The sequence below is a fragment of the Sturnira hondurensis genome, unplaced genomic scaffold (assembly GCF_014824575.4).
Source record: "Sturnira hondurensis isolate 20B ecotype Veracruz unplaced genomic scaffold, ASM1482457v3 Scaffold0006413, whole genome shotgun sequence".
NCBI lineage: Eukaryota > Metazoa > Chordata > Mammalia > Chiroptera > Phyllostomidae > Sturnira > Sturnira hondurensis.
This window is the reverse complement of record NW_028079044.1, coordinates 6,430,572-6,457,578: the sequence shown is the minus strand read 5'-3', so window position 1 is coordinate 6,457,578 and position 27,007 is coordinate 6,430,572. Positions and strand designations below refer to the sequence as shown.

Below are 27,007 nucleotides of genomic sequence, written 5' to 3'. Positions count from 1 at the left end.
ACGGTATAAAGATACCTAAAATGATACAGATCGATGAGAAATTAAGTTACTAAAATAAATTAACATAAAGCAGTAATATATTTATTGTGTGAAATTTATAAAATAAAAACCAGGGCACACTGGGGAGATGGAAATCTCTTGCTATGTATGGTCCACCACAAAAGTTCTCCTAATTCTCAATTTACAGAAGCCAAATAACAATAATGTGTTCTCCGATGACTTCTGTTATTACTCCATATATCATATATTTACTCTACTTATTTAACACATTATTCTAGAACTTTCTTTTAAATGACAGCCCCAAAAAGCATTATTTTTCTAATTACCTTTCATTGGCAAATATTAAGAAGAAAGGCGGGTTGTCACAATTTCATTCAAATAGGTTTGACCCTCTCTGGTTCTCGTAGAAAGCGGCCAAGGCATCTCCGTCCTCAGAGTTTCCCGGTGCCACCGAACGAAACTGCAACAGGCTCCTCCCCGCCATCCGTAAAGTGAGCCAATCAGATCGCAGCCCGGGCTGACCGCGTGCCCGGTGTCATGGCGGCTTGCAGGCATTGCTGCTCTTGCCTACGGCTCCGGCCGCTGAGCGACAGCCACCTCCGACTGCCTGGCCGGAATCGAGCACTCAGGCAGTTGCAGGTGCGAGCACTATGGGGTGGCGTGGGGTCCCGTGCCGTGACCGTGGACTTAGGCAACAGGTAAGGAACGGCGTGCATTCTCTGCCCTTTTACAAGGCATTCTGTGTGGCCAGCACGAGTACATTCATCTCTCAGGGTAGGAGTCTGGCACCCCAGGTCTCTTTCCCATCTCTTTAACTCCAAACCTAAATTCCAAGTTTCTCTTTCCGGGTTTGGAGTCTGTCTCTGTGNTACAATTTCATTGGCAAATATTAAGAAGAAAGGCGGGTTGTCACAATTTCATTCAAATAGGTTTGACCCTCTCTGGTTCTCGTAGAAAGCGGCCAAGGCATCTCTGTCCTCAGAGTTTCCCGGCGCCACCGAACGAAACTGCAACAGGCTCCTCCCCGCCATCCGTAAAGTGAGCCAATCAGATCGCAGCCCGGGCGGACCACGTGCCCGGTGTCATGGCGGCTTGCAGGCATTGCTGCTCTTGCCTACGGCTCCGGCCGCTGAGCGACAGCCACCTCCGACTGCCTGGCCAGAATCGAGCACTCAGGCAGTTGCAGGTGCGAGCACTATGGGGTGGCGTGGGGTCCCGTGCCGTGACCGTGGACTTAGGCAACAGGTAAGGAACGGCGTGCATTCTCTGCCCTTTTACAAGGCATTCTGTGTGGCCAGCACGAGTACATTCATCTCTCAGGGTAGGAGTCTGGCACCCCAGGTCTCTTTCCCCTCTCTTTAACTCCAAACCTAAATTCCAAGTTTCTCTTTCCGGGTTTGGAGTCTGTCTCTGTGTCTCAGACTCGTGCCCTTTGCTTCTTGGCCCTCCCTCCTGTCCTGTTGCGGGCTTCCCTTCACCTGAGTCTGACCAGCTGACTTCCATTCTCTGCAATTCCGGGGAGTCCTGGACCCTGAAATATGAAACATCCCACCTCAGTATAATGAGCTGACAATGGATGCGTACGTCATGCAGCCCAATTTCTTGCCTAAGAGCGTAGCTAGTATGACCCTGAGTATGAAGGGGAAACGTCAGTTTACTGAACACCAGTGATATGATACACTCTTTGAAAACCTGTAGTAAAGGTACTATTACGCCCATTTTTATAGTTAAGAAGGCGGAGGTTCAGTAATGGTTAACTTTCTAAGAGTCAATAAAACAATACTATGAGGCTCAGTAAATTTTGAACTAGTGTTTCTCTGTTACAAACCCCGTACTTTTCCCAGGATTCTGTTGCCAGAATTCACGTCTAAAATTACTTTAAAAGATTCTATTTCAATCATTTCTAAAAGAAATGAAATTGCTGATGTCTATGTTATATGTACATATTTACATATACACATTTTTTACATGTACTTAAAATTACTTTTACTCCAGGTCATAGGAAAAGCCAAAACATCTGGCTTTAAATCCAGGCCTCTCTCCCTTAACTTACTGAATGACTGACTGATCTTGAACAAATTACTTTACCTCTTTATTTCACAAAACGAGGAGACTAGACTGGATCAAGTGTCTGCCAACTTTTTCTGTAAGGGACCAAAAAAGTAATTATTTTAGACTTTGTGGGCTGTGTACTGTCTGTCACATTTTCATGTGTGTGTACAATTCCTTTAAAAATGTAGACACATTCTTCTTAGCTGAAAGGTTGTACAGAAACAGGCTATAGTTTGTTTACCTCTAGACCACATGATCTATAAGGCTTTTTCCACCTTTGGCATTCTTCGATTCTGATTTTTTGAGGGAGAAATTATCTCTTCCATTCTTCAAGGACTGAACAAGTGCCCCAGAACATTACATGCAGCAGACACCTACTATGTTTTAGACACTAGGGACTCAAAGCACCAAAATCAGCTCCTGCCCTCCAGATTTTCCATAAATAATCTACCTTGAATCTTTTATTTATTAACCAAGTAAATAAAGCTCTTTTGTAGCTAGTTCTTTTTAAACCTGTGTCAAGTGTTGCAACAACTAGACTCGTAAGTATCAACATTACTGAGTAAGTTTTTTTATCTTTGTTACAAGGTTGTTTGCAACATTTAGTGGATGACTACCATGCACTTTATATTTGCTATCATGTAAATTTAGCAATGAGAAAGTTTTATACTGAGAAAGTTTTATACTATTGTGGTATTTTTCAGATATGTATTTAACACAGTAACCTTTGAGGCAACTGTTTAATTTTCATTTCAACCAGCTTTTATTGAGTACCTACTATTTACAGGGCTCTGTATAAGGAAGTAACAAACACAAATACAGTCCTGGGAAAATCACTGTGGCAGAGGTATGAACGGAGTACTAAGTGAACACAGGCATATTTATCCCATGCTAAAGCTTCCCATCGAGAGTGAATATTGAAAGGCAAGAAGAAAGTAGCAAAGTTTAACTACAATGGCAGAGGTGAGAGAGTGCCTTTGAGTAAGCGACAAATAACTCACTGGATGGAGCAAAAAGTGAAATGTCAGTTTAGCAATGAAGGTGAGCCCAAATGACGTAGGCAGAGTCTACACTATAAAGGTGGTTTTTGGGTTTGTTTGTTTAGTTTAGTATTACTGAATTTTTCTTGGTGGATGCTGGAGGAAGATGTTTCTGAAAATGTTCTTTTAAGTGTCTCCCTGTAATTCTACTTCCTGTGGCACAAGGCTCCTCTCTTCCCCTTCTCATTTCCGGAGCTACCTTCTCCCACTCTTCTTTCCACCAACAGAATCTCCTTGTTTATCTTACTCTTTTTACTATTTATTTCTTCAAATGCATTTTTTGATTAGGTATTCACCTACATGGTTCAATATTTTAAAAGCTCAAAAATCTCCTTCCCACATAGTTCCATAGCCACCAATTTCAATTTACAGAGGACACTGATGTGTTGTCCATCTTATATGTAGTATTTGGAGATGTTTTATGCATGGAATACTGATTTCAACTAGAGGCTTGTGGGAGTCTGCTTGATGCTGCTGTGTGGCTGGTTCTGGGCATGGCATTCACCCCTCCTGCTATTCCAGCTCTGGCCTCATCTCTTCCCCTCATCATCCCATCTGTTAGCGGATGCCATTTTATTGTGGACTGTAAAATGGCATTGAACACTGAACAAAAATAGAAGCCCAACCAGAATTCCTCAAATATTTATTGTGGTTAAAAAAAAATCTCCATAACATTTCAAGGTCAGGGCTGATAGTACAAATGAACGTGTTATTCTGACTTTCAAACTTAACAAAATGTGTCTAACTGAATAGATAAACGTGCTTTTCACAAACTCAGGCTTCTGTGACAGTAATGGATGGCAGTATTAAGATGAGTCATCCACTCATCCCGTTGACATGTGATGGATAAAATAATTTTACTTTGGGTAGGAAATTGGGAGGGTGGTGTGCACATATACATATTTTCTTGTATATTTCTCAGCACTGGACTATGTTAGAATGTTTCTAAAGCTAATCTCATGGGTCTGAACATATTCCTAATTATCCTCAGGAGTCACTGAGGTAGTTGGCCTCACAATACTGTCTCGTGAATTATGGACTCTGACAAGAGTTGTTTGTCTGTTTCAAGCCATTGTACTCTTTGAAGTAACTGGGAAGTAAGGCTGACAATGTTACCTAATTCATATATTGTATAAGATAGCTTTATTAACATATACATTTTAAATAGGTAAATTGTATGGTATATGAATTATACCATACAGTTTAAAATGTACAGTTCAGCAATTTTTGAAATATACAGTTCAGTAATTTTTAGTATAGTCATAGGGATTTGCGACCATCACCAGTAATCAGTTTTAGAACACTTTTATCACCTAAAAAAGAAACCTCTTATTGTTAGCAGTAAATTCTCATTTGTCCCTAGACCCCAAAGTTCCAGGCAACCACTAATGTACTTCGTGTTTCTGTGGATTTGCCTATCCCAGGCATTTCCTATAAATGACATCAAATGATAGGATGTCATTTGTAACTGCCTTCTTTCACTTAGCATACATGTTTCCAAGGCCTATCCGTATTGTAACATATATCGTTTTTAATGGCTGAATAGTATTCCATTGTATGGATTATAACACATTTTATTTATTCATTTGTCAGTTGATAGACTATTGGGTTATTTCCATTTTGAGGCTATTAAGAATAATGCTGCTATGAATGTTCATATGCAAATTTTTGCATGGATATATGTTTTCATTTCTCTTGGGTATATACAGGAGTAAAGTTGCTGGGTCATATGGTATTTCTGTGTTTAAACTTCTGAGGAATTGTCAGATTATTTCCCAAAGCAGGTACACCATTCTACATTTCAGTGTATGAGAGTTCCAGTTTCTCCACATCCTCACCAACACATTCTCCTAGTATACAGGAAGTCGTATCTCATTGTGGTAAAGTAGTATCTCTTTGTGGTTTTGATAAGCATTTCCCTGGTGGCTAATGATTTTGAGCGTATTTTCATGTATTTATTGGCCATTTGTAGATCTTCTTTGGGGAGACATCCAGATCCTTTAGCAACTTTTAAAATTGGGTTGTCTTTTCATTGTTGAGTTGTGAGAATTCTTTACATATCCCAGAGACAAGTTCCTTGATTTACAAATATTTTCTCTGTGAGTTTTCTTTCAATTTTTTTAAGTAGACTTTATTTTTTAGAGCACTATTAGTTTCACAGCAAAATCCAGGGAAAGTACTGAGATTCCCCACCTACCCACTGCCCCGCACATGCACAACCTCTGTGGCCATCAACATCTCCCACCTTTCTTTTACTTTCCTGGTGATAGATATCCCATGAAGCATGGAAGTTTTTAATTTTGATGAAGCCCAGTTTATTTTTTCTTTTGTCATTTGTGTTTTTGATGTCATATATAAGAAGACTTAGAAGTTTATGGAGATTTACTCCTATGATGTATAGTTTCAGCTTTCATACTTAGATCTATGGTCTGTTTTGAATTAATTTTTATTCATAGTATAAGGAAGGGGTCCAACTTCATTAACTTTTTTGCATATGGATATCCAGTTATGCAGCACCATTGGTTGAAAAGACTATTCCTTCCCCCATTGCCTTGTCTTGGCACCACTGTTGAATATGGTCTCCAGAGGCAATTTTGGGGGTACGTATTATCCTGAAAGCAGTGGGGAAATGAAAGGATTTTTAAGTAGGGAAATGATCCAGTGTGTTAAAAGGCTGTGTTAATCAATAAGGCAAGGGATGAAGAGACTAAAGTAGGTGGTAAATGGGAATTAACATTTAGGAAGAGAGTTTCTATACTCCAAAAATACTTCCATTCAGATTACTCCTGTGCCTTGGCTTCTGTATTTTCCTTTACATAGCCTTTAAATTCCCTTTGTACTTTTAATAATGATTATAAACTCTATCCCTTTTTTGTTTGTTTGTTTGCTGGGTGGGGTCCTGTAGGGCTGGTAACCTTTAGTTCATCTGTTAGAGTCTTTGATCATTTTATACTAAGCTGGGAATTAAACTGATGATTTAAGTCCTTTTTGTATTGAATTTTTATTTTTTAAGCAGAAAATTGGAAATATCTTCTGGAAAACTGGCCAGATTTGCGGATGGTTCTGCTGTAGTGCAGGTAAAAAGTCTGGTTTTTTATATTTTCATTTCTGACTGGTACTGAATATTCTTATTTCATGTAACTTTTTGGAATTGTGACACTGGAAATAAATTCAGACCATTTCTAGTGTCAGACCTGTTCCAGATAACCAGGTAGTCAGAGGGCTGAATATGTTAAATGACTTTTAAGATCTCTTCCAAAGTTAGGGTTCTATTTTAGTGTATTAATAAATTCTGTAATGCTTTTCCTGAGAAAGTAATCCTACTGGTTTCTTCCACAGTAATACTTCAGATTTTTTTCTTTGTGTATAGCCTAAAATTTTCTCATAAAAAATAAAAATGTGATTGGATGAGCCTCTTTCCTTATAGTTCTATTGCGTCTAAAAAGCTCAGCGACTGTTCTAATACAGAAGGTGACCATGCAGAAGAGATTTAGATTGAACAACTTATAAAGTTACTTTTGCTGTCATTAGGCCATGGGGTAACAGTCTTCTTTCCTTGAGTTTAACTGGAGTGAGGATTCACTGGGTCACTACTTACATGTTAATATCTGATTTTAAAGAAATTTACCGGTGTTGTTTATTTTTAACTAAGTCAGGTGACACTGCAGTGATGGTCACAGCGGTCAGTAAAACAAAACCTTCGCCTTCCCAGTTCATGCCTTTGGTGGTAAGTGTTTGCTGGTCTACCTGAACTATAATATTGCATAAATATAGAATTTGTAGTAGCTTTGTCCACTGTCTAACTTCCCACAACAAAGGATTTGCCTTAGTTGTCTGATAATGAGTAATTGAAAGAATTTAAACTGATTGCTTCATACCAATTATGTTAGTAGTTAGCATACTTTAGAATGTCCAGGTTCAGAAGTTGACGAGAAAAGGGGAAGTACATGAGTACTTGATGTTGAATAAACAATGAATGCATTATTTTCATAGGTTTCCCTTTAGTATGAGTCTGCAAGTATTACTATGTGTTTGCGAAAAATGAAAAGTTCATTAGGATTTTACAGTTTTTTTCTATTATGAGGAGGGTTGATACAAAAAAAAAAGAAAATATTTGACCTCACCAGAATAAGCTACTGTGAAGAGTAATGGAGGCTTTTAAAAAAAATCAATTTGCTAAAACATTTCTACTAGCTTTCCTTTCCTAAGTGATACAAAACTCTAAAAGTGAATAAAATATGCTCTACTCTTAGTCTGGAATATGTTGTTTGCATCTCACAAGAATTAGAATCATCATAACAATTCTTAAGGAATAGTTTTTTTACTACAAAAAGCAGCCAGTGAACTTCATTCTTTTCATTGCTACTTCAGGTTGACTATAGACAGAAGGCTGCTGCTGCAGGCAGAATTCCTACCAACTATCTTAGAAGAGAGATTGGATCTTCTGATAAAGAAATCCTTACAAGTAGAGTAATAGGTAAGATATTGAGAGAGAGGCATTAACTTTCTCTATAATACCTGTTTTAGCTTCCCTCTTTTTCATCTGTGTTCTACAATATCTCCTAAGTTTTCTTTCATTGCATTAACACTGCCTAAGATTATTTACCTTCTGTATTCCTTCACCCAAATATGGGCTCCAAGAGAGAAAAAAACGTTCTTTTTGTTCACTACTGAATCCCTTGGACCTAGTATACTAGCATTCAAATATTTATTGAATGCCTAGCACAAAATAGGTGAATGAATTTCACTGAGTACGTGAATTCTGTGGCCCATGCCTCTACCCTGTTGAACTGTCCCTAGTAATTTTCATTTTTATGTTTAGCATATAATTCCTAAATGCATTACATTCAACTACTGAAATGTGTCTGTAATCTTTCAAATCTTTGACATCCTTTTTTTTTTCAAAGTTTTTACAGTTTTTACTAAGGCTATATGCCTTTGGATTGAAGAAGCTCAATGAACCCCAAATAGAATAAAGTACAAAACCGCATTAAACCAATCACTGTATCGTTTAAGAATTGACAAAGATATAATAAAAACAACAAAGAAAAGCAAAGGCAAGATTAAACAAAATTCAGGATCATGGTTACCTCTACGGAGAAGGATTGGGAGATGTGATCACAGAGGGCAGCTCAAAGATTTCAAATGTATTGATATGTACTTTTTCCCAGGTGACATAAAGGGTAGATAAGTGTTAATTATTATTCTGTAAATTGCATATATGCAAAATAATATACTTGTATGCATAACAGATTATAATATAAAGTAGAAAATAAATTAATGAAGTTCATGCATTCTTCTGTGTTACCTGTAACACAAGCCAAAAACCTAAGATTCGTCTTTGACCATCCCCTCAACCAAATCCAATTAATTATTTCTCCTGAATCTTTCTCATCTTTCCCTTCCACTCCCATACTCTGGTCCAAGCCTCCACCTGTAGCACTGAAACCTCTTTCTCTCCCTCAAGGCAGAAATCTTTGACATTTAAATATTGTGGGAGCACTTGTATTTGGTAGTTCTTATACCCGGAAGTTGTTAGTTTGTATATGCGTTTATCAGGCACAGAATACTAAGGAAGGATTTTCTTTTAATCTGCTACTGGTCTTAAGTTTCTTTCCTCTGCTTATATAAGTGATACCTGTGGAACCAGAATGAGGAGCTGCTACCCAATTTTATCTGCCCAAAGCAGTGCCTGCTTTGCTGATTTTTTGTTGTTAGGGCATAGTCTGTATTAATTGAAGCGCTGAAATTTATCTTTGTCCTTTTCAGTAAATCTGTCCAGGGTTTTTTTTTTTTTAAATATCTTTCCTTTTTTTTTTTTTTTGGCAGATCGTTCGATTAGACCTCTTTTTCCAGCTGGATACTTTTATGATACACAGGTAAGGTCTCCTTTAGGTTATTTGTTTCCAGGTCGATCAAAAATTATTTAATGAAGCTCTATAATACCTTTTGGCTAAACATTATATAAAGAATACAAAATGAGAGATTTTGACAATGCTACTACATTTGACATTAAATTTTTTAAAAAAACATAATTTTAAAAAGTTAATATTTATTCAGTGTCAATTTGAGCTGATACCCGAATTACGAATAGGAGTTAGCCAACCCAGGAATGTGGGAAAAGCATTCCAGACAGATGGAATGGGAAGCACAAAAATCCTGAGGCAGAAAAGAAATTGGTGAGTTTGAAAGTTGAGAGTGGTTGAGGTGGGTGGGGGCAGATCAGGTTGGGCCTTGTATCAGTAAGAGAGGCTAGCACAGGCAACCCGCCTCACCTTTGTGGCTCATTTTTATTACTTAGTACTCTAAACTTCTGCTTCGTTGTATTTTCATACTTTCTGAATATTTTCCTTCATAATGGCCCATATACTTTAACTATTTATTTCTTTGAAAAAATAAATATGCCTTTGCAAGAATGTCATTGCCTCAAGAAATTACTTTTAAGTATAAGACATAGGCATTTTATTGTAGTATAAAGTAATTCATTGGCTTGTTTTGTCTGTACTTAACAATATTTTTATGTAAAAGAATAGCTAACATTTACTGAATACTTTCACCATGCCCAGTTTTATAAATTGTTTACATACAATGTTTCCAGTAATTTTCTTACAAACCTTTTAGGAAGATGCAATTATTTTTTCTTTTAAGGAATTTGCCCATTGTCAAGCAGGTAGTTAAGTGATAGAGTTAAGGGCTTTGACTATAAAGGCCATGCCTTTAACCATGTAGTGCTTCTATATTTTAGGACAAGATATTAACTGAAATGATAATCATTCTAAATCAAGAATATTTTGTTAAATGCTTTGAATTTTTGCTCTGTACCAGGTCCTTTGTAATTTGTTAGCAGTAGATGGTGTTAATGAACCTGATGTCCTAGCAATTAATGGTGGTAAGTATAAAAATAGAGATTAATATTATCACTATTGAATTTTTAAAGCAATGAAATATTTTTATTTCAGCTCTTTTTTTTTCTTTTTTTAAGCTTCTGTAGCCCTCTCATTATCAGATATTCCTTGGAATGGACCTATTGGTAAGTTAAGACTTGAAAATAAGGAACATTTATGATATTCCAGGAAATACTTGGGAGCATGCTGTTAGCAAGGGCCTAGATTTATTGGCTCCAATGTATTCTCTATTATTTTCTTGAGATAGATGACATTCTAAGATTTCTTTCAGCTCTTTGTGACATTTTCATCCTTCCTTGGGTTTTGTTTCTAATAGCAGAATGTTAATAGTATTAGAGAGTTTGTGTTCCTACATACTTTGACTTCTTAGTTGCCTCTTCTGTTTAAGGACTTTTCTTTTGACTGAGAAATTGTCAAAGTACATACTCTTTCAAGATAAAAACAAATATATGTTTGTAATTTATAGCTCTTACAAGTTATAATGATGCAATATAAAAATGATTTGTGGAGTAATTATTGAGTGTCCTAAATGCCAGATACTGAGCTAAGTACTGAAGGAACAAAGCCAGCTGGCCACCAGCAATTCAAAGACAAATGAGGCAGTTCTTGGGAAACACAAATAATTATTTGTAAACTGTATTGTAAAGGGAAAGTCAAAGTGCTAAGAAAGTGATAAAGAAGCATAGGTTCCTTTAGTATTGTGAAGTAAGGCTGTGTCAAGAGGACTTCTCAAGAGTAGTCAGCGTTTAGGCTGAACCTTAGTAGAATCAGAATGTAAGCATTTGCCTTGGACAAAGTACAGTCTAGATCAGGAGAAGAACTTGAGCATAATCACAGAGACATGGAAGAAATTGTATGTTTGAGCAACTCACAGTGATTCAGTGAGGCAGGAAGGTAGGGTGGGGTAAGATGCTCTTTGGGCCTTAAATACCATGGTGGGAATATGGACTTTATTTTGGTCACCATTGAAGATAGGGATTGAAGCCATCACTGGAATGATGTCTTAAAAAACTGAGAGTCTTGATGAAACAATTGACAATGTTTTAATGTACTCTAGGGGCAGTACGAGTAGGAATTATAGATGGAGAATGTGTCATTAACCCAACACGAAAAGAAATGTCTTCCAGTACCTTAAATTTAGTGGTTGCTGGAGCACCTAGAAGTCAAATTGGTAAGTAGTTTAAGTACTAAATTTGTTCTGGGTTTTACTTATGAGTTCTGGCTTAAAATGCATTTAAAGTTTTTTGTATGTGTGTTTTATCAGTCATAAGAATTTTTGTTTTATTGCTGCCTTATTTTGGTAGTGCGCTTGTGTCATATATATACCTGAGATTACCTGATAATAGCTGAAATTTTAGAATGTTATACAACTTTGATTGAAATACAAAAATCTTTAACAAGATAATTTTAGTAATTATTTTTAATGTTTTTATTGATTTGAGAGAAACATATATTTGTTCCACTTATTTATACATCATTGATTGATTCTTGTATGTACCCTGACCAGGGACTGAACCCGCAACCCTGGTGTATTGGGATGATGGTCTAACCAACTGAGCTACCTGGCCAGGGCCAGAAATTATTTTAAAATTGATATGCTAATCTAAAATTAAAGTTCTAAATCTGGTAATAAATTGTTTTATAGTTTAAATATGTTCATTTGGCTAACTCAGTCATTCTAAGCTTTTTTGATGTCTTCTGAGAAGGAGGTGACCTATTTCTGAAGTGGAAAATTAGTAATAAATTAGAAGAAATGCATTGGGTCACCTTGACTCCTTGTAACAAAAATGTCATAAATGCATGAATGAAAATCAGAGCCTGGTTCTGTTGAAGGAGGATGGGCTTTAATAGTCAGAATGAGCTAGGTTTAAAACCCAGCATCTGCTACACGTTAACCGTGTTATCTTGGACAGATTAATTAAAGTCGGTTCTCGGTTTATTCCACTACATATTTGATGTCCAGGACTTTTTGACATAGGACCTTCTGATGTGGAAATATTTTGATGAAATATAAATTATTAAACTTTTAGTTCTTCTTTTGGTACAGTTAATGTATGCAACAGCTCATTTCTAGTTTCTTTTGGATTATTGGACAGTAATGGAATAAGAAGTAGTTGCTATATATTAGAACTCATGTAACAGGAGTTGTATGTCATCTACATATTAGTTAGGAATTGTGTTGTTAAACTAAACAAAAAGGCTTAAGATGGGAAATTATTTTTCTCTCAGGTAAAAGAAATTCAAACATAAATGAGTCCAGGATAGTTACAGCACTTAGGAAACCTGGACTCCTTCTAGCTTTCTGCTCTGCCATCCTCAAGGCGTGGCACTCATCCTCATGCTTATCTGGCTGCCAGAGCTCGGGCCAACTTATCGGACTTAGGGGCAGAAGAAAGAAAAAGGAAGGGAATAGCAAAAAGGTGTGTGCCAGCTGAGTGAGTTACCCTTCCTTTTAAGGAGCCTTTCCATAAGTCACCACAGCAGTTTCCACTTCCATCTCATTGGGCAGAACTGACACATGATTGCATCCTTGACTACCAGGGAGGCAAGATGGTTTTCGGTTTCTTCCTCCAGAAGGTGGGGTTCATACTGTGGAGAATTAGCACAATGTAAAGAGGGTATTCCTGAGATTTGGGGAAGCCATGAATAAATAGATGGCCCCTACTTCATATTTGAGCATCGCAGAAAGGGCCTTGAGCAGAGTATTAGTTTACTATATAACGTTCATTTATTTGGTCTTCATCTGAAAGCTTTTTTTTGCTTAAAGTTACAGTATCAACTAGTAAATTGACCTGACTACTTTACAGTGTGGTGTGGTGAAGATTAGAGTCAAGGTTTATGAAGTGCCCACCATAATACCCAGTACCTAATAGGCATCCAAGTAATATCTGCTATTACCATTAAGACACAAAAACAAACTTGTTTCTAACTGGTCATGTAACCTCTATCTGCCTTAAAGTTTCAACCCCTCTAATTTAAAATAGACGTTGGAGGACTGAACCAAGCATATTTACTATATCTGTGGCATGCCATGAAAAACCCATAAGGCAGCCTTTCAGCTGACTTTTTTCTCCTGTCACTCTCTAGATGGCAGAATGATACTTTAAACACTGCATAAACCATCAGAGTGTAGTTAGAGGGAAGCCGAGAGTGATTCCGAACCAACCTGTAAGGAGACGGGCTTCAGAAATGACCAGCCTCTATTTTATGACTTTTGCATCACTATTTCCATGAAGATACGTACCTGCTCTCTGTGCTTTCATAAAAGCGAATACATACTTGTCCCCATGTTCATGTTAATGTTAACAGTGGGTCCAAATCAAATACCACTGTCATGGAACTTTGGGGATACAAAAAAGTAATTATTTCATTTTATTATTAAAATATTGAGTAATCAGAATCTTTAAAGTATGACCTTCTGGTGTAAGGATAATTTTCTTGTGCTGTCAACTGCTAGATTACTTCAGTAGCCATTATTCGACACAGTGTCATTCAGATGCCTGTTTTCAACTGGTACACATATTATTGCTATCTTTCTTTGTGTACTCAGGTACACAGAAAGACGAATGATATTACCAAGAGCCCTACTGGGCACCAGTAGTTACCCTGTTGTACAGCACAGATCTCTACATTCCAAACTAGAAGGAATGTTCTTATAAGCATTTTTAAAAACGAATTGCTTTAAAATTTAAATGGTAAAAACCAACTTTATTTTAGAAATATTCATTTTCTTTACCACAGTCTTTTTATAGTCTCTTTTTAACATCAATATACAGAGGTATAATTTATATATGTTGCATGCATTTTTTAAATCTCCAATTAAATTCTGTAAAAGTGAAAGGGGGTGTGTTATGGGAATACAGATAAGTAAAGGAATATAACCATCTCAGTATCATGGTATCAAAGGAAGGTTCTTCATGCTGCATTTGACATATTGAACCCTCACCTCCCTTTAGCCTCTTCCATATATAATTGTTTTAATATTCCTCTACATTTAAAATCACAACAGGCAGTAATATAATTTCTGCTTTGCCTCAGCCATCAAACATAATTCAGAAAACTCAAGAAAAGAAGTGTATATTTATCCATATATTTTCATTGGGTATAGGAAAAATGCTATACTACTTCCTTCTGGCCTCCATGATTTCTAATGATAAATCTAATGTTATTTGAACTGCTTTCCCCATATGGGTAGGGTGTCATTTTTCTCTGGCTGGTTTCAAGAGTTTTTTCTTTATCTTTGGTTTCCAGAAGTTTAATGATGATGTGTCTTTCTTTAATTACCCTATGCAGAATTTACTCAGCTTCTTGAATTTGTAGATTTGTCTTTGCTAAATTTGGGGGGTTTTAGCTATTTTTTTCCCGGTACTATTTAGTCCTGCCATCTTTCTCCTCTCTTTCCAGGACTACAATGACACAAATGTTCTATTTGTAGTTTCACAGGTCTGATGGAGTTGTTTCAATTGATTCATGGAATTCAAACATATAAAGCACTCGGAGATTTTTTTTCACTCTAGATTACACCTAGACAACTTAGAAGTGACTTTTTATATAATAATAAATCTTAATGACAACATGATGTGATTAGACTGTTAGATATGATACTGACTGCATTACATGACCTTTGACTTGGTACAAGTTGAGAAATTCCAGAAATGACATACAAGTTGGCACGACTTGGTTCAGCCTTGTAGAAACCAAAGCCAAATTTGAATAGCAGATTTCAGTGAGATATACTAAAAGGCCTACTTTGAGGTGTACTGTTTAACATGGGAGTCTTACTGTTACAAACCATAAAAGCAACCATTTTATGGTAGTAGCTAGTGTCTGCTCATTGGCTTAGTTACAACAGCATCACAGCAAAAATTTCCCCCCTGGTAGAAGCCTTACACAAATGTGACAGTGAGAGAATTAAGTGGGAGGTCATGTCAAATAGATTTCAACAGGCTACATTTATTGGACACCTACTGTGCTATTTTAAAATTTCATTTTAAATACATATTAAGATCAGTGTAGTTGTGTACTTTAAAAGGTGGGATTTATGGTATTATACCTAAGAAAGATGCTATTTTTAAAAGTACACATAGTTTATTTTCTTTTGTTTCATTTTTTGTGAGCAATCCCTCATAAGAATATAAACCTGACTTCGAATATCAAAGTTTTTTCCTTCATTTAATGAGTTTACATTTTAGAAGTGTGTTGATCCTGAGAAAGTAAATTAAAAGGTAAATGTACCATTAACAAAAGTGATCTGTGGAATTTGTCATGTTAATTGAAAATGTTATACTGGTAACATGTTCAATGGCGACCTTTTTTTTTTTCTTTAAATAGTCATGTTGGAAGCCTCCGCAGAAAACGTTTTACAGCAGGACTTTTGCCATGCTATCAAAGTGGGAGTGAAATGCACGCAACACATCATTCAGGGCATCCAGCAGTTGGGGAAAGAAATTGGTGTTGCCAAGAGGACACCTCAGAAGTTATTTACCCCTTCGCCAGAGATTGTGAAACACACTCATAAGTAAGAACATCTGTTCAAAAGAAACGGCAAAATTGTCACCAGGTTTAGTTTCCTCTCAGGAAAATACTTCACATGGAAGCGCTGTCCATATGTTACTTCTTAAATAGCACCCTTCTGTTTTAAGAGTCATCGCCATAAATACCAGTCTAATCCTTTTAAAAGGAGGCACCCACGTACCTCTTCAATGGCCTAAGCTTGAATTTCAAATGAAAGGGGGAGTGATCTTATTGGTCAAGGTTCAGATAGTCTGCATATCTCTCTGTGTCAAGGAAAAAAGAATAAAGCATAAGATACTTGAATCTCTAAGGACACTATTGAGGTTGTCAAAGAGAAATCAAGTATAGCCACTACTATATGACCAGTGCTTAGAACAAGGCCTGCACATAGGCAAGCTCTCAGTAAGTATGAATTAATCTGAAAACTGTTTCATTTATGTAACATAAATTGAGCCCTGGCTGGTGTGGCTCAGTAGATTGAGCACCAGGCTTTAAATCAAAGGGTTGCTGGTTCGATTCCCAGTCTAAGGCATAGCCAGGGTTGCGAGTGTCCCTGGTGGGGGGCACTTGAGAGGCAACCATGCACTGATGTTTCTCTCTCTCTCTCCATTCCCCTCTCTAAAAATGAATAAATAAAATCTTTAAAAATTTCAAATAAATTGAAAAAGTTAACATTTCCCCTATTATCAGTCTCAGAGCCATCAGATAAAAAGTTATAAAAACTTCCCAACAAAAGAGTTATACATGCAATAACAAAACGGAGAGAAGAGAAAAAAAGCAAGAGGTTAAAAAAGAGAGTGTAAGAAAAATCTATGGTGAAATAAATTGAACAATTAAAAACATAGGACATACCATGTGTGAGTGATTCCCCTGAGAGGTAAGGAGAAAGAAATTTGTGTTCTGTGTCATATTCTAAGTAGTAAACAGGTTAGCAGTGTTAAAGAGCAATAAGTACATTTTTAATCCTTTGTAAAGAAATTAAATATTTTAGCTTATTAAATATTTCAGTTTTGTGATTGACACTGCTTCTTGTTTCTAAATATGCTGATGTTTATTTTTTTCTTAAAATAGGCTCGCCGTGGAAAGACTCTATGCAGTTTTTACAGATGCTAAACATGATAAAGTAGGTGCACCTGGATTTTCTCTTACATAATTGTTCTGGGAATTTCTTTTTGCCATAACTCAATTAAATTGTATATGAATGTCAGTCCCATTTTTATGAAAAAAATCTCCAAACAGAAAGCTGAGGACTACTACCATTACAAAAATCTGAGTACTGTTACAATGTGTTAATTGTAAAATAATTCAAAAATAGAAATGTTGTCATGTATTGCATAAGAACTGAACCTCAACTTTCTTTTAGATTTCCAGAGATGAAGCTGTTAACAAGATAAGATTAGATACAGAAGAACAACTAAAAGGTAATTTTTTTTAATTTAAAAAAGCATTTAAAGGAATAGATTTTTTAATTTTGGGATGTGAAACCTTGAAGGAATCAGTTATTCTCATTGATCCTTAATTTATCCTCAGTAAATTTGTGATAATGATACATCCCAAGATTTTAAATTAAATTCTATGAATGTAGTCAGCACTGCACCTGACACAGTGTGCATCAGTGAATGGTAAATGTGAAATATTCCTGATCTTTTCTGGATCAGGTTCTTACACTCTAAGATGGATATCCTTGTGTCCTGTCATGGATAACTAAAACCTGGAAGATGTTCTTTAAAATTCTTGAGTTCTTAATCTGTGAAACTGTAATACTAATAATACCTAGTTTATGGGGATTATGTAAGTGAATAATTTATATCTGTGCCTGGCACATAGCATGTGTTCAGTAAATGTTAACTGATGATTTTTATTAATATCATGTGGACTTGTGAAATTTAGATTTTAGAGAATTTAGCTCTTAGATATTATTAAGCAAAGGATTTTATCGTAGTCAATCACACAGAGTATGTTCCAAATATGACATATAGCTCTTGTTCATTTTTCTGCTAATAAACAGATGACTTCTCACCTAGCTATTTTAAGATTAAGAATTCTGCTATAAGCACTGCTATTAAGGCCATTGCCTTTAATTGCCATTGAAAAAGTTTGGTCTTCTCTCACTATATCTCATCCCATTAAGAATAACACATTATATAACACCTGTTACCTTATTTTTATGAAGGTGACTTTGTGTATATTGTACACAGTAGAATATCTTCATGACTCTCTGGGTTCATAGGATAATATTTTAATGCTTTGTTAGTAATTATTTTCCTCTCCAAGTGCAACCCAGCTAAAGCATACAAGTTCGTATTAAAGTATAATATTTAAAATTATTCTTGCCTGATGAAGATACAGTACTTCATACATGTCTCTTTATTTGTATTTCTTATATTCTGGTTACTTTAAAGTTATATTGAATAAACCAAGTGCTTGAGAGACCAGTTCTTAAAACTTGACATGAATCTATTGATAAGGTAAAGTAACTTACCATTTAAAAGCATAGGCCTAGGCAAAGGGATCTACATTCAGATCACAGCTGTGTCTGTTCCTGTCTGTTTTCTTAGACAACTTACTCCACCTCTTTAGACCTATTTGTTTCTTCCATTGAATGAAGATAATAATAGAATTTAACTCATAAGTTGTTACAGGGATTAAAGACATTAAAAAATAAAACATGTAAAATACCAGGGGCATGAAAGAATTTGATAAATACTAACTAAAAAACCCATCAGGAGATATTTGTCATATATAAAGAAAATCATTCCTCTATTTTCAGACTAAGATAAAAGTTCCTCAGGCAAAACAGGAGGTGACTACTCTTAAAAGTGTCAGGCTTTTTCATAATATAATTGGCTGGATTTGTCAGGGAACATAATGCAATAAAGAGCTGATTTCAAAGCAGTGTTCTGGTACAAAGCAATTGATACATTGAACTTAAGAGAAATCCTGTCTTCCAAAAAAAGTAAAGTGGCATTTTGTTTTTCATTTGTCTTTCGTCTATAGAAAAATTTCCAGAGGTCGATTCATATGAAATAATAGAATCCTTCAATGCTGTTGCAAAGGATGTTTTTAGAAGTATTATTTTGAATGAATACAAAAGGTAAACATACCCTTTTTTCATGGAATTGAAGCCTCTGCTGTCTGTGCAAGTTGCCTTGAAAGTGGCAACTTTCTTAAAGCAGGGAGCCTTTTTTTTTTAAGTGAACAAGAAAGAATTACATTTATTTTATAAACAGGTATCTGTTGAAGAGTGTGGATTTTGTGGATGTGCTTGACTATCTCTCTTCGGCCTTGTGTACAGAACAGTGCTTTATGGTAGTGACTGCATGTTAGAACTACCTGCAGAGCTTTTTAACGGTGTAGTTGTATGGGTCCCAACCCCCAAGATTCCGATTCAATGGGTTTTCAGGTGGGGCGCTAGAAAAGTTCAGATTTTTACAGATGATTACAATATGCAGCTGGGTTTGAGGCCTTTCCTGGTAGGGATAAAGTAATTATATGTGATTTTTCTGATTTCCAACACTGCTTTATATAATTTCCTTTATTGCTGTAGGTGTGATGGTCGAGATTTGACTTCACTTAGGAATATCAGTTGTGAGATAGATATGTTCAGAGTTCTTCATGGATCAGCATTATTTCAAAGAGGACAAACACAGGTAATATATATAAAAAGTAATTTTATGTGATTATTTGCTGATTCAGGATTGCTTAATTAGATCTATTAGAAGTCCATTACGTAGAAGCTATACTATAGGTTTTTATCATATAGGTTTTTATCTGGTTAATATATTAACCACATTTATATCTGATCATTAAAAATATTCTAAAAGCTTTTTTGAAGTATGCAAAATTGAGTTGTTCATATTCCTTAGGTTATGGGATATTGCCATTGCTGCTGTTTTCAAGACCCTCTGTTTGTTTTCTCCATTTAGCCTATTCCTCAGTCCTGTTCTCCCTTACATGAACATAGGCACCCATTCTCTTGTATTTAACATGCATGTGTATTGTGTGTATCTAGTGTTTTGTATATGATATTATGCTTTATACCTCCTCCTTTTTAAAATTTTTTCAATTTTTTAAATTTTATTGTTGTTCAAGTACAGTTGTCTGCCTCTCCCCCCACTACTCCCCCGGTCCCCTGATTCCACACCCCAACCTTCATTTTGTCCATGTGTTCTTTATAGTTGTTCCTGAAAACCTTTCACCCTTTTCCCCCTGATTACCAGCTCCCACCTCCCCTCTGGTTACTTTCTGATCTTAACCTCAATGTCTCTGTTTATATTTTGCTTGCTTGTCTGTTTTGTTGATTACATTCCACTTAAAGGTGAGATCATATGGTATTTGTCCCTCACTGTCAGGCTTATTTCACTTAGCATAATGCTCTCCATGATGTTCCATCCATGCTGTTGCAAAGGGTAGGAGCTCCCTCCTTTCTGCTGTGTAGTATTCCATTGTGTAAATGTACCATAGTTTTTTGATCCTCCTTTTTCTTTTATTACTCCCTACTTTAATTTTGCCAATCTAATGGATACAAAGTGGTGTGTAGTTTTCATTTGCATCGCCCTCATTATGAACAAGGTGTCTTTGTGTAATAGCCAGTCAGAAGGGTTACAGTGTAAACTATTTCCTGGGGCCTGAACACTGTTAGTGCCCTATTTTCACATACATTGTGTGCCAGGAGCTGTGCAAAGTGGTAGCACTAGTTTAGGTTTGCTCTTTTGTGATTTACCTGTTCATATCCTTTGACCATTTTTGTTTCTTTTTTAAGTATGGTTTACTGTCTTTTTTCTGCTATTTTTCACGGATCTCTTATGTGTTTTGGGGGGAGTTTTTTATTATTTTTCTTTTTATTGATGTTCAAGTACAGTTGTCTCAATTTTCCCACCACCACTTTCCCCCACAGCACTCGTACACACCTCCCACCCTCATTCCTTCCCCTCTTTGGCTTTCTCCTGTCCATGGGTTTTATATACATGCTCCTTGACAACCCTTCCCTGTCTCGCCCCTATTAACCCTCTCTCTCCTCCCCTCTGGTCACTGTCAGTTTGTTCTTTATGTCCATGAGTCTGGTTCTACTTTGCTTACTTGTTTATTTTGTTGATTAGATTCCACTTATAGGTGAGATCATATGGTATTTCTCTTTCACTGCCTGGCTTATTTTACTTAGCATAATGCTCTACAGTTCCATGCGTGCTGCCCTAAGGGTAAGAGCCCCTTTCTTTCTGCAGTGTAGTATTCCATTGTGTAAATATACCGTAGTTATTTTATCCACTCATTTACTGATGGGCACTTAGGTCGTTTCCAGTACTTGGCTATTACAAATTGTGCTGCTGTGAACATTGGGGTGCATAGGTTCTTATGGATTGGTGTTTTAGGGTTCTTAGGGTATAGTCACAACAGCAGAATTGGAACTCAAAAGGCAGATCCATTTTTAGTTTTCTGAGGAAATTCCACACTGTTTTCCCTACTGGCTGCACCAGTCTGCATTCCTGCCAACAGTGTACTAGGGTTCCCTTTTCTCCACAACCTCAGCAGCACTTGTTTGTTAATTTGTTTATGATGGCCATTCAGACTGGTGTGAAGTGATATCTCACTGTGGTTTTAATTTGCATCTCTCTGATGGTTTGTGGTGAGAGCATCCTTTTTAAAACATTTTTTAAAGATTTCATTTCTTTTTTGAGGGGGGTAGGAAGGGAGAAAGAGAGGGAGAGAAACATCAGTGTGTGGTTGCCTCTCACACACCCCCTACTGGGGACCTGACCCACAACCCAGGCATGTGCTCTGACTGGGAATTGATCTAGCAAACCTTGCTTTGCAGACCAGCTCTCAGTCCACTGAGCCACACCAGCCAGCACTGAGCATCCTTTCAACTGTCTCCGGGTCCTTTATATGTCCTAATTGGAGAAGTGTCTATTCAGGTCCTTTGCCCATATTTTAATTGGATTGTTTGTCTTCCTGGAGTGGAGTCCTGTGAGTTCTTTGTATATTTTGGAGATCAAACCCTTGTCTGAAGTATCATGGGCAAGTATATTTTCCCATGCGCTTCGTTCCCTTTTCATTTTGCTGATGTTTTCTTTAGCCATGCAGTTTTTTATTTTGATGAGATCCCATTTGTTTATTCTTTCCTTTATGTCCCTTTCTCTAGTGGTCATATCAGTGAAAATATTGCTGCATGGAATATCTGAGATTTTTCTGCCTATGTTCTCCTCTAGGACTTTTATGGTGTCACAACTCATATTTGAGCTTTATCCATGTTGAGTTTATTTTTGTGTACAGCATAAGTTGGTGGTCAAGTTTCTTTTCTTTTTTTTTTTTTTAGCATATAGCTGTCCAGATCTCCCAACATCATTTGTTGAAGAGGCTATTTTTACCCCAGTTTATGCTTCTGCCCCCTTTGTCAAATATTAATTGAACATAGAGACTTGGGTTTATTTCTGGGCTCTCTATTCTGTTCCATTGACCTATATGTCTTTTCTTCTGACAGTACCAGATTGTTTTGATTACTCTGGTCTTGTAATATAGTTTGATATCAGATATGGTGATCCTCCTACTTTGTTCTTCTTTCTCAAAATTGCTGTGGATATTTAGAGTTGTTTGTGGTTCCATAAAATTTTTTAAAAGTTTCTTCTTTATCTGTGAATATGTCATTGGTATTTTAATAGGGATTGTGTTGAATCTATAAATTGCTTTGGGTAGTATGGACATTTTGATGATGAAATTCTCCCAATCCATGGACACAGTATATTCTTCCACTATTTGTGTCTTCCTTAATTTCTTTCTTCAGTGTTGTGTAATTTTCTGAGTATAGGTCTTTTGCCTCCTTGGTTAGGTTTATTCCTAGGTACTTTTTTTTGTTGTTGTTGCTATAACAAATGGGTTTTTTTTGTTTCTGTAATTTCATTGTTGGTGTACAAAAATGCCTTCAACTTCTGATTATTGCCTTTGTGTCTTGCTGCTTTGCCAGATTCACTTTTAGGTTGAGCAGTTTTTTGGTGGGGTCTGTATAGGGTTTTCTATGTACACTATCATGTCATCTGCAAACAATGACAATTTTACTTCCTCCTTTCCAATTTGGATGCCTTTTATTTCTTTTTCTTGTCTGATCACTGTGGCTAGAACTTCCAATACTATGTTAAATAGAAGTGGTAAAAGCGGACATCCTTGTCTTGTTCCTGATCTTAGTGAGAAAGCTTTTAGGTTTTGCTCATTGAGTATGATGTTGCCTGTAGGTTTTTCATAATATGGCCTTTATTATGTTGGGTTATGCTCTCTCTACTCCCACTTTGCTGAGTTTTTATCATAAATAGGTGCCGAACTTTACCAAGTGCTTTTTCTGTATCTATTGATATGATCATGTGATTTTTGTCTTTGCTTTGGTTATGTGATGTATTATGTTTATTGATTTGTGAATATTGTACCATATTTGCATCCCTGGAATGAATTGCACTTGGTCATGGTGTATGCTCTTTTTAACATATTGCTGGATGCGGTTTGCCAATATTTTGTTGAGGATTTTAGCATCTATGTTCATCAGGAATATTGGCCTCTAGTTTTTTCTTTGTTGTGATTTATCTGGGTTTTGGATTAGGATGATACCGGCCTCATAAAAAGAGTTTGAGAATCTTCCTTCTTGGATTTTTTTGAATAGCCTGAGAAGGATAGGGGTTAGTTCTTCCTTAAATGTTTTACAAAATTCTGTGAAATTATCTGGTCCCAGGCTTTTGTGTGCCAGGAGTTTTTTTATTATTGCTTCAATTTCACCAGCTGTTATCTGTTTGTTCAGGCTTCTGCTTCTTCTTGATTTGTTTTGGAAGATTATATTTTTCTAGAAATTTGTCCATTTCTTATGTGTTTTAAATATTCTTTTCAGTTACCAGAATTTGTATATATCACCTTTTCATATGCTTTTAAACTTTGTTTGTGGTAGCTTACCATATGTCTACAAGAAACCCGAAATCTTTAGTTTTGAAGTAGTTAATCCTTCCCTGTGTAACTCTTGTTTGTGGTTTTCAAGTCTTACTTAGAAAATCCTTCATTCCCTCAAAGTCACAAAAACATGCACCTTCTTTTTTCTATTAGTGTTCTAGTTTTAGCTATCGAATTTAAACCATTAGTCTGTCTTGGAGTTGATTCCTACACATGGTATTAGGTCAAAACCTCCAGAATGAGTCAATTGTACAACAGTGTTTATTAACAATTCATTTTTTTCCCATTGATTTGCAATGTCACCTTCTTAATACATTTGGAAACATATTCTCTTACATTGCCCTGTGAATTTCCTGGGCCACTGTCAAACTGTTTTAAATGTTATGATTTTTGGTGTATGTCTTAATATATGAAAAACAAATTCTCCTTTTTTATTCTTGCCTCCCCACCCAATATTGTTTTGTATGTTGTCTTTCATTTGTTCCATCATTTTGATTTTACTATTATATCAAGTTCTTTTTTAAAATTATATTTTATTGATTATGCTGTTACAGTTGTCCAAAATTTTACCCCTTTGCCCTCCCCACAGAACCTCCCACACCCTCAGGCTGTCCCCATACCTTTATTCATGTCCACGGGTCAGGTGTACAAGTTCTTCTGCTACTTCATTTCCTATACTGTACTTTAAATCCCTGTGGCTATTCTGTAACTACCTATTTGTACTTCTTAATCTTCTCATTTCTTCACTGTTCCCCAAAGCCCCCTTCCCATCTGGCAACCATCAAAAATGTACCTCATATCCATGATTCTGTCTTTATTCTTCTTGTTTTCTTAGTTTGTTTTTTAACTCAATTGTTGATAAGATATGTGTTTATTGCCATTTTATTGTTCATAGTTTTGATTTTCTTAAATAAGTCCCTTCAATATTTCATATAATAGTGATTCAGTGATGATAAACTGCTTTAGTTTTTTCTTATGTGGGAAGCTCTTTATCTGTCTTGCAATTCTAAATAATAGCTTTGCTGGGTAGAGCAGTCTTGGCTATAGGTTCCTGCCTTTCATGACTTTAAATATTTCTTGTCAGTTCCTTCTAGCCTGCAAAGTTTCTTTTGAGAAATCACCTGACAGTTTTATGGGCCCTCCCTTGTAGGTAACTAACTGCTTTTCTCTTGCCACTTTTAAGGTTTTCTCTCTCTTTTTTTTAAGATTTTATTTATTTATCTTTAGAGGGAAAGGGAAGGAGAGAGGGAGAGAAATATCAATGTGTGGTTGCCTCTGGTGCATCCCCTGCTGGGAACTGGCCTGCAACCCAGGCATGTGCCCCAACTGGGAATCGAGCCGCGATCCTTTAGTCTGCAGGCCCATACTCAACCCACTGAGCTACACCAGCTAGGGCAAGATTCTCTCTTTATCTTTAATGTCTGGCATTTTAATTACAATGTGTCTTGGTGTGGGCCTATTGGCATCCATCTTGTTTGGGACTCTCTGCTTCCTGGACTTGCACATCTATTTCCTTCACCAGATTAGGAAAGCTTTCTTTCATTATTTTTCAAATAGATTTCCAATTTCTTACACTTTCTCTTCTTCTTCTGGCACCCCTATGATATGAATGTTGGTATGCCCAAAGTTGTCCCAGAGGCTCCTTACACTATCCTTGTTTTTTAGAACTCGTTTTTCTTCTTATTATTCTGTTTTTTAAAAGATTTTATTTATTTATTTTTAGAGAGGGAAGGGAGGGAGAAAGAGGGAGAGAAACATCAATGTGTGGTTGCCTCTCAAGCGCCCCCTTCTGGGGACCTGGTCCGTAACCCAAGCATGTACCCTAGACTGGGAATTGAACTAGCAAGCAACCCTTTGGTTTACAGGCTGACATTCAGTCCACTGATCCACACCAGCCAGGACTCTTCTTGTTGCTTTGATATTATTTTTTGTTTCCTTGTGCTCCATATCATTAATTTGATCCTCAGCTTCATCCACTCTACTGTTGATTCCCTGTAAGTTGTTGTTTATTTTTATTAGTTATCCTCCATTTCTGCCTGGACTTTTTTATACCTTTGAGGTCCTAAATTCCTTGAGTATCTTTACAACCAGTGTTTGAACTTGGCATCTAGTAGCTTACTTGTCTCCATTTTGTTTAGTTCTCTTTCTGAGTTTTTTGGATTTTTTTCCCTTTCATTTTGGCCATGTTTCTTTGTCTCCTCATTTTGGCAGCTTTCTTGTGTTTGCTTATATGCATTAGGTATAGCTGCTATAACTTCCTGTGTTGGTAGTGTGGCCTAATGTAGTAGGCGTCCTGTAGGGTCCATTGGCACAGGCTCCCCATATGCTACTCCCCACCAAGCTACTACCTTGGTGCTGGAGCTCAGTGGGAGTGAGTCTGAGTAAGCCCATGTGCAGGCCCTTAAGAGGAAATGTTTGGGATTTCATTAGTTCCTTTCACTGGCTCAAACCCTGATGGTTTTTACAGCCAGAAGTTATGTGGACTTAATCTTCCTGGAACTGGAACTGTGGGCTGGGGTCCTGGTGTGGGTGTGACGCCAGCTCATTCCACTGTCCACCTCTTCGCATCTCCTGCCAGTCTGGGTGGTAGTTGTTCTTCAGTTCCACAGTTGTCAGACTTGCATTCAACTCAATTTCTGAAATCTCTGAGTGATGATTGTTCTAATATTTAGTTGTAATTTTGATGTGGTTGTATGAGGATGCGAGCCGTGTTTGCCTGTGCTTCCATCTTGACCAAGAGTCTATTATATCAAGTTCTGGGAAACAAAATCTTTCTAGCATTTAAATTGGTATTTCACTGAATTCATGAATTCATTTGAGAAATGATAGCTTTACAATTTAAATCAGAGTGTTTATGATGAAGATAGTCTATCACCTATGATTCAGGTTTTTTATACTTTTTAATAGTTTCTAAGATAACTCCATTAAGATATAATATTATTTGTACTTTCATTAGCCATTCTAACAATCTCTGCCTTTTTAACCAGAGTATTTAGTCCATTAGGTTGAACTTATTACTGATGTGATTGAACTCAAATCTGTCATTTTGGTATTAGTTTTTGTTTGGCCCCTCTGGTTTTTGTTTTTGTTTTGTTTTTGTTTTCCTGTTCTTTCTGCCTTCTTTTTGGATTAATTGAATGTTTTTTTAGAATTCCATTGTGATTTGTCTCTTTTGCATTTTAGCCATACCTTGTACATTTCAGTGGTTACCATAGAGAATACAATATACATCTGTCACTATCCAGTCTTTTTAGAGTTAATTTTGTCCACTTCACAAAAAATGAGTCAAGTTCCCAACTATTTAGGTGTATTTTTCCTTCCTTCTATTCTTTATACTATTGTTGTCTTATGAGATACATCTACACATGTTATAAACTCCACAAGGCAATGCTGTAACTTTTATTTTTTACAGTGATATGTATTTTAAGAAGGTAAGAGGGAAAGATTTTTTTATATATTGACCCACATATTTACTATTTCTGATGCTTTTAATTCTTCCTGAAGATCCATGTTTCCAGCTACTATTATTTCCCTTCAGTCTGACAAGACTTCCTTTAGTATTGTCCTCTGGATCTT

The 27,007-nt window shown here is 36.4% G+C and overlaps 1 protein-coding gene across 1 annotated transcript in view; it reads left to right on the top strand.

The window, feature by feature from the left end:
- The first annotated feature begins 517 nt into the window (after positions 1–517).
- The window catches only part of PNPT1 (polyribonucleotide nucleotidyltransferase 1), a 52,329-nt gene continuing 25,839 nt past the window's right edge, over positions 518–27,007 (top strand). Inside the window, exons 1-13 of the mRNA XM_037047951.1 lie at positions 518–698; positions 6,109–6,169; positions 6,745–6,819; positions 7,464–7,569; positions 8,922–8,971; positions 9,918–9,981; positions 10,075–10,122; positions 11,055–11,168; positions 15,329–15,515; positions 16,583–16,634; positions 16,875–16,932; positions 18,509–18,605; positions 19,059–19,161. Coding sequence (XP_036903846.1) covers positions 538–698; positions 6,109–6,169; positions 6,745–6,819; positions 7,464–7,569; positions 8,922–8,971; positions 9,918–9,981; positions 10,075–10,122; positions 11,055–11,168; positions 15,329–15,515; positions 16,583–16,634; positions 16,875–16,932; positions 18,509–18,605; positions 19,059–19,161 — 1,176 coding nt within the window. The 5' untranslated portion in view covers positions 518–537. The remainder of the gene's footprint in view (positions 699–6,108; positions 6,170–6,744; positions 6,820–7,463; positions 7,570–8,921; positions 8,972–9,917; positions 9,982–10,074; positions 10,123–11,054; positions 11,169–15,328; positions 15,516–16,582; positions 16,635–16,874; positions 16,933–18,508; positions 18,606–19,058; positions 19,162–27,007) is intronic.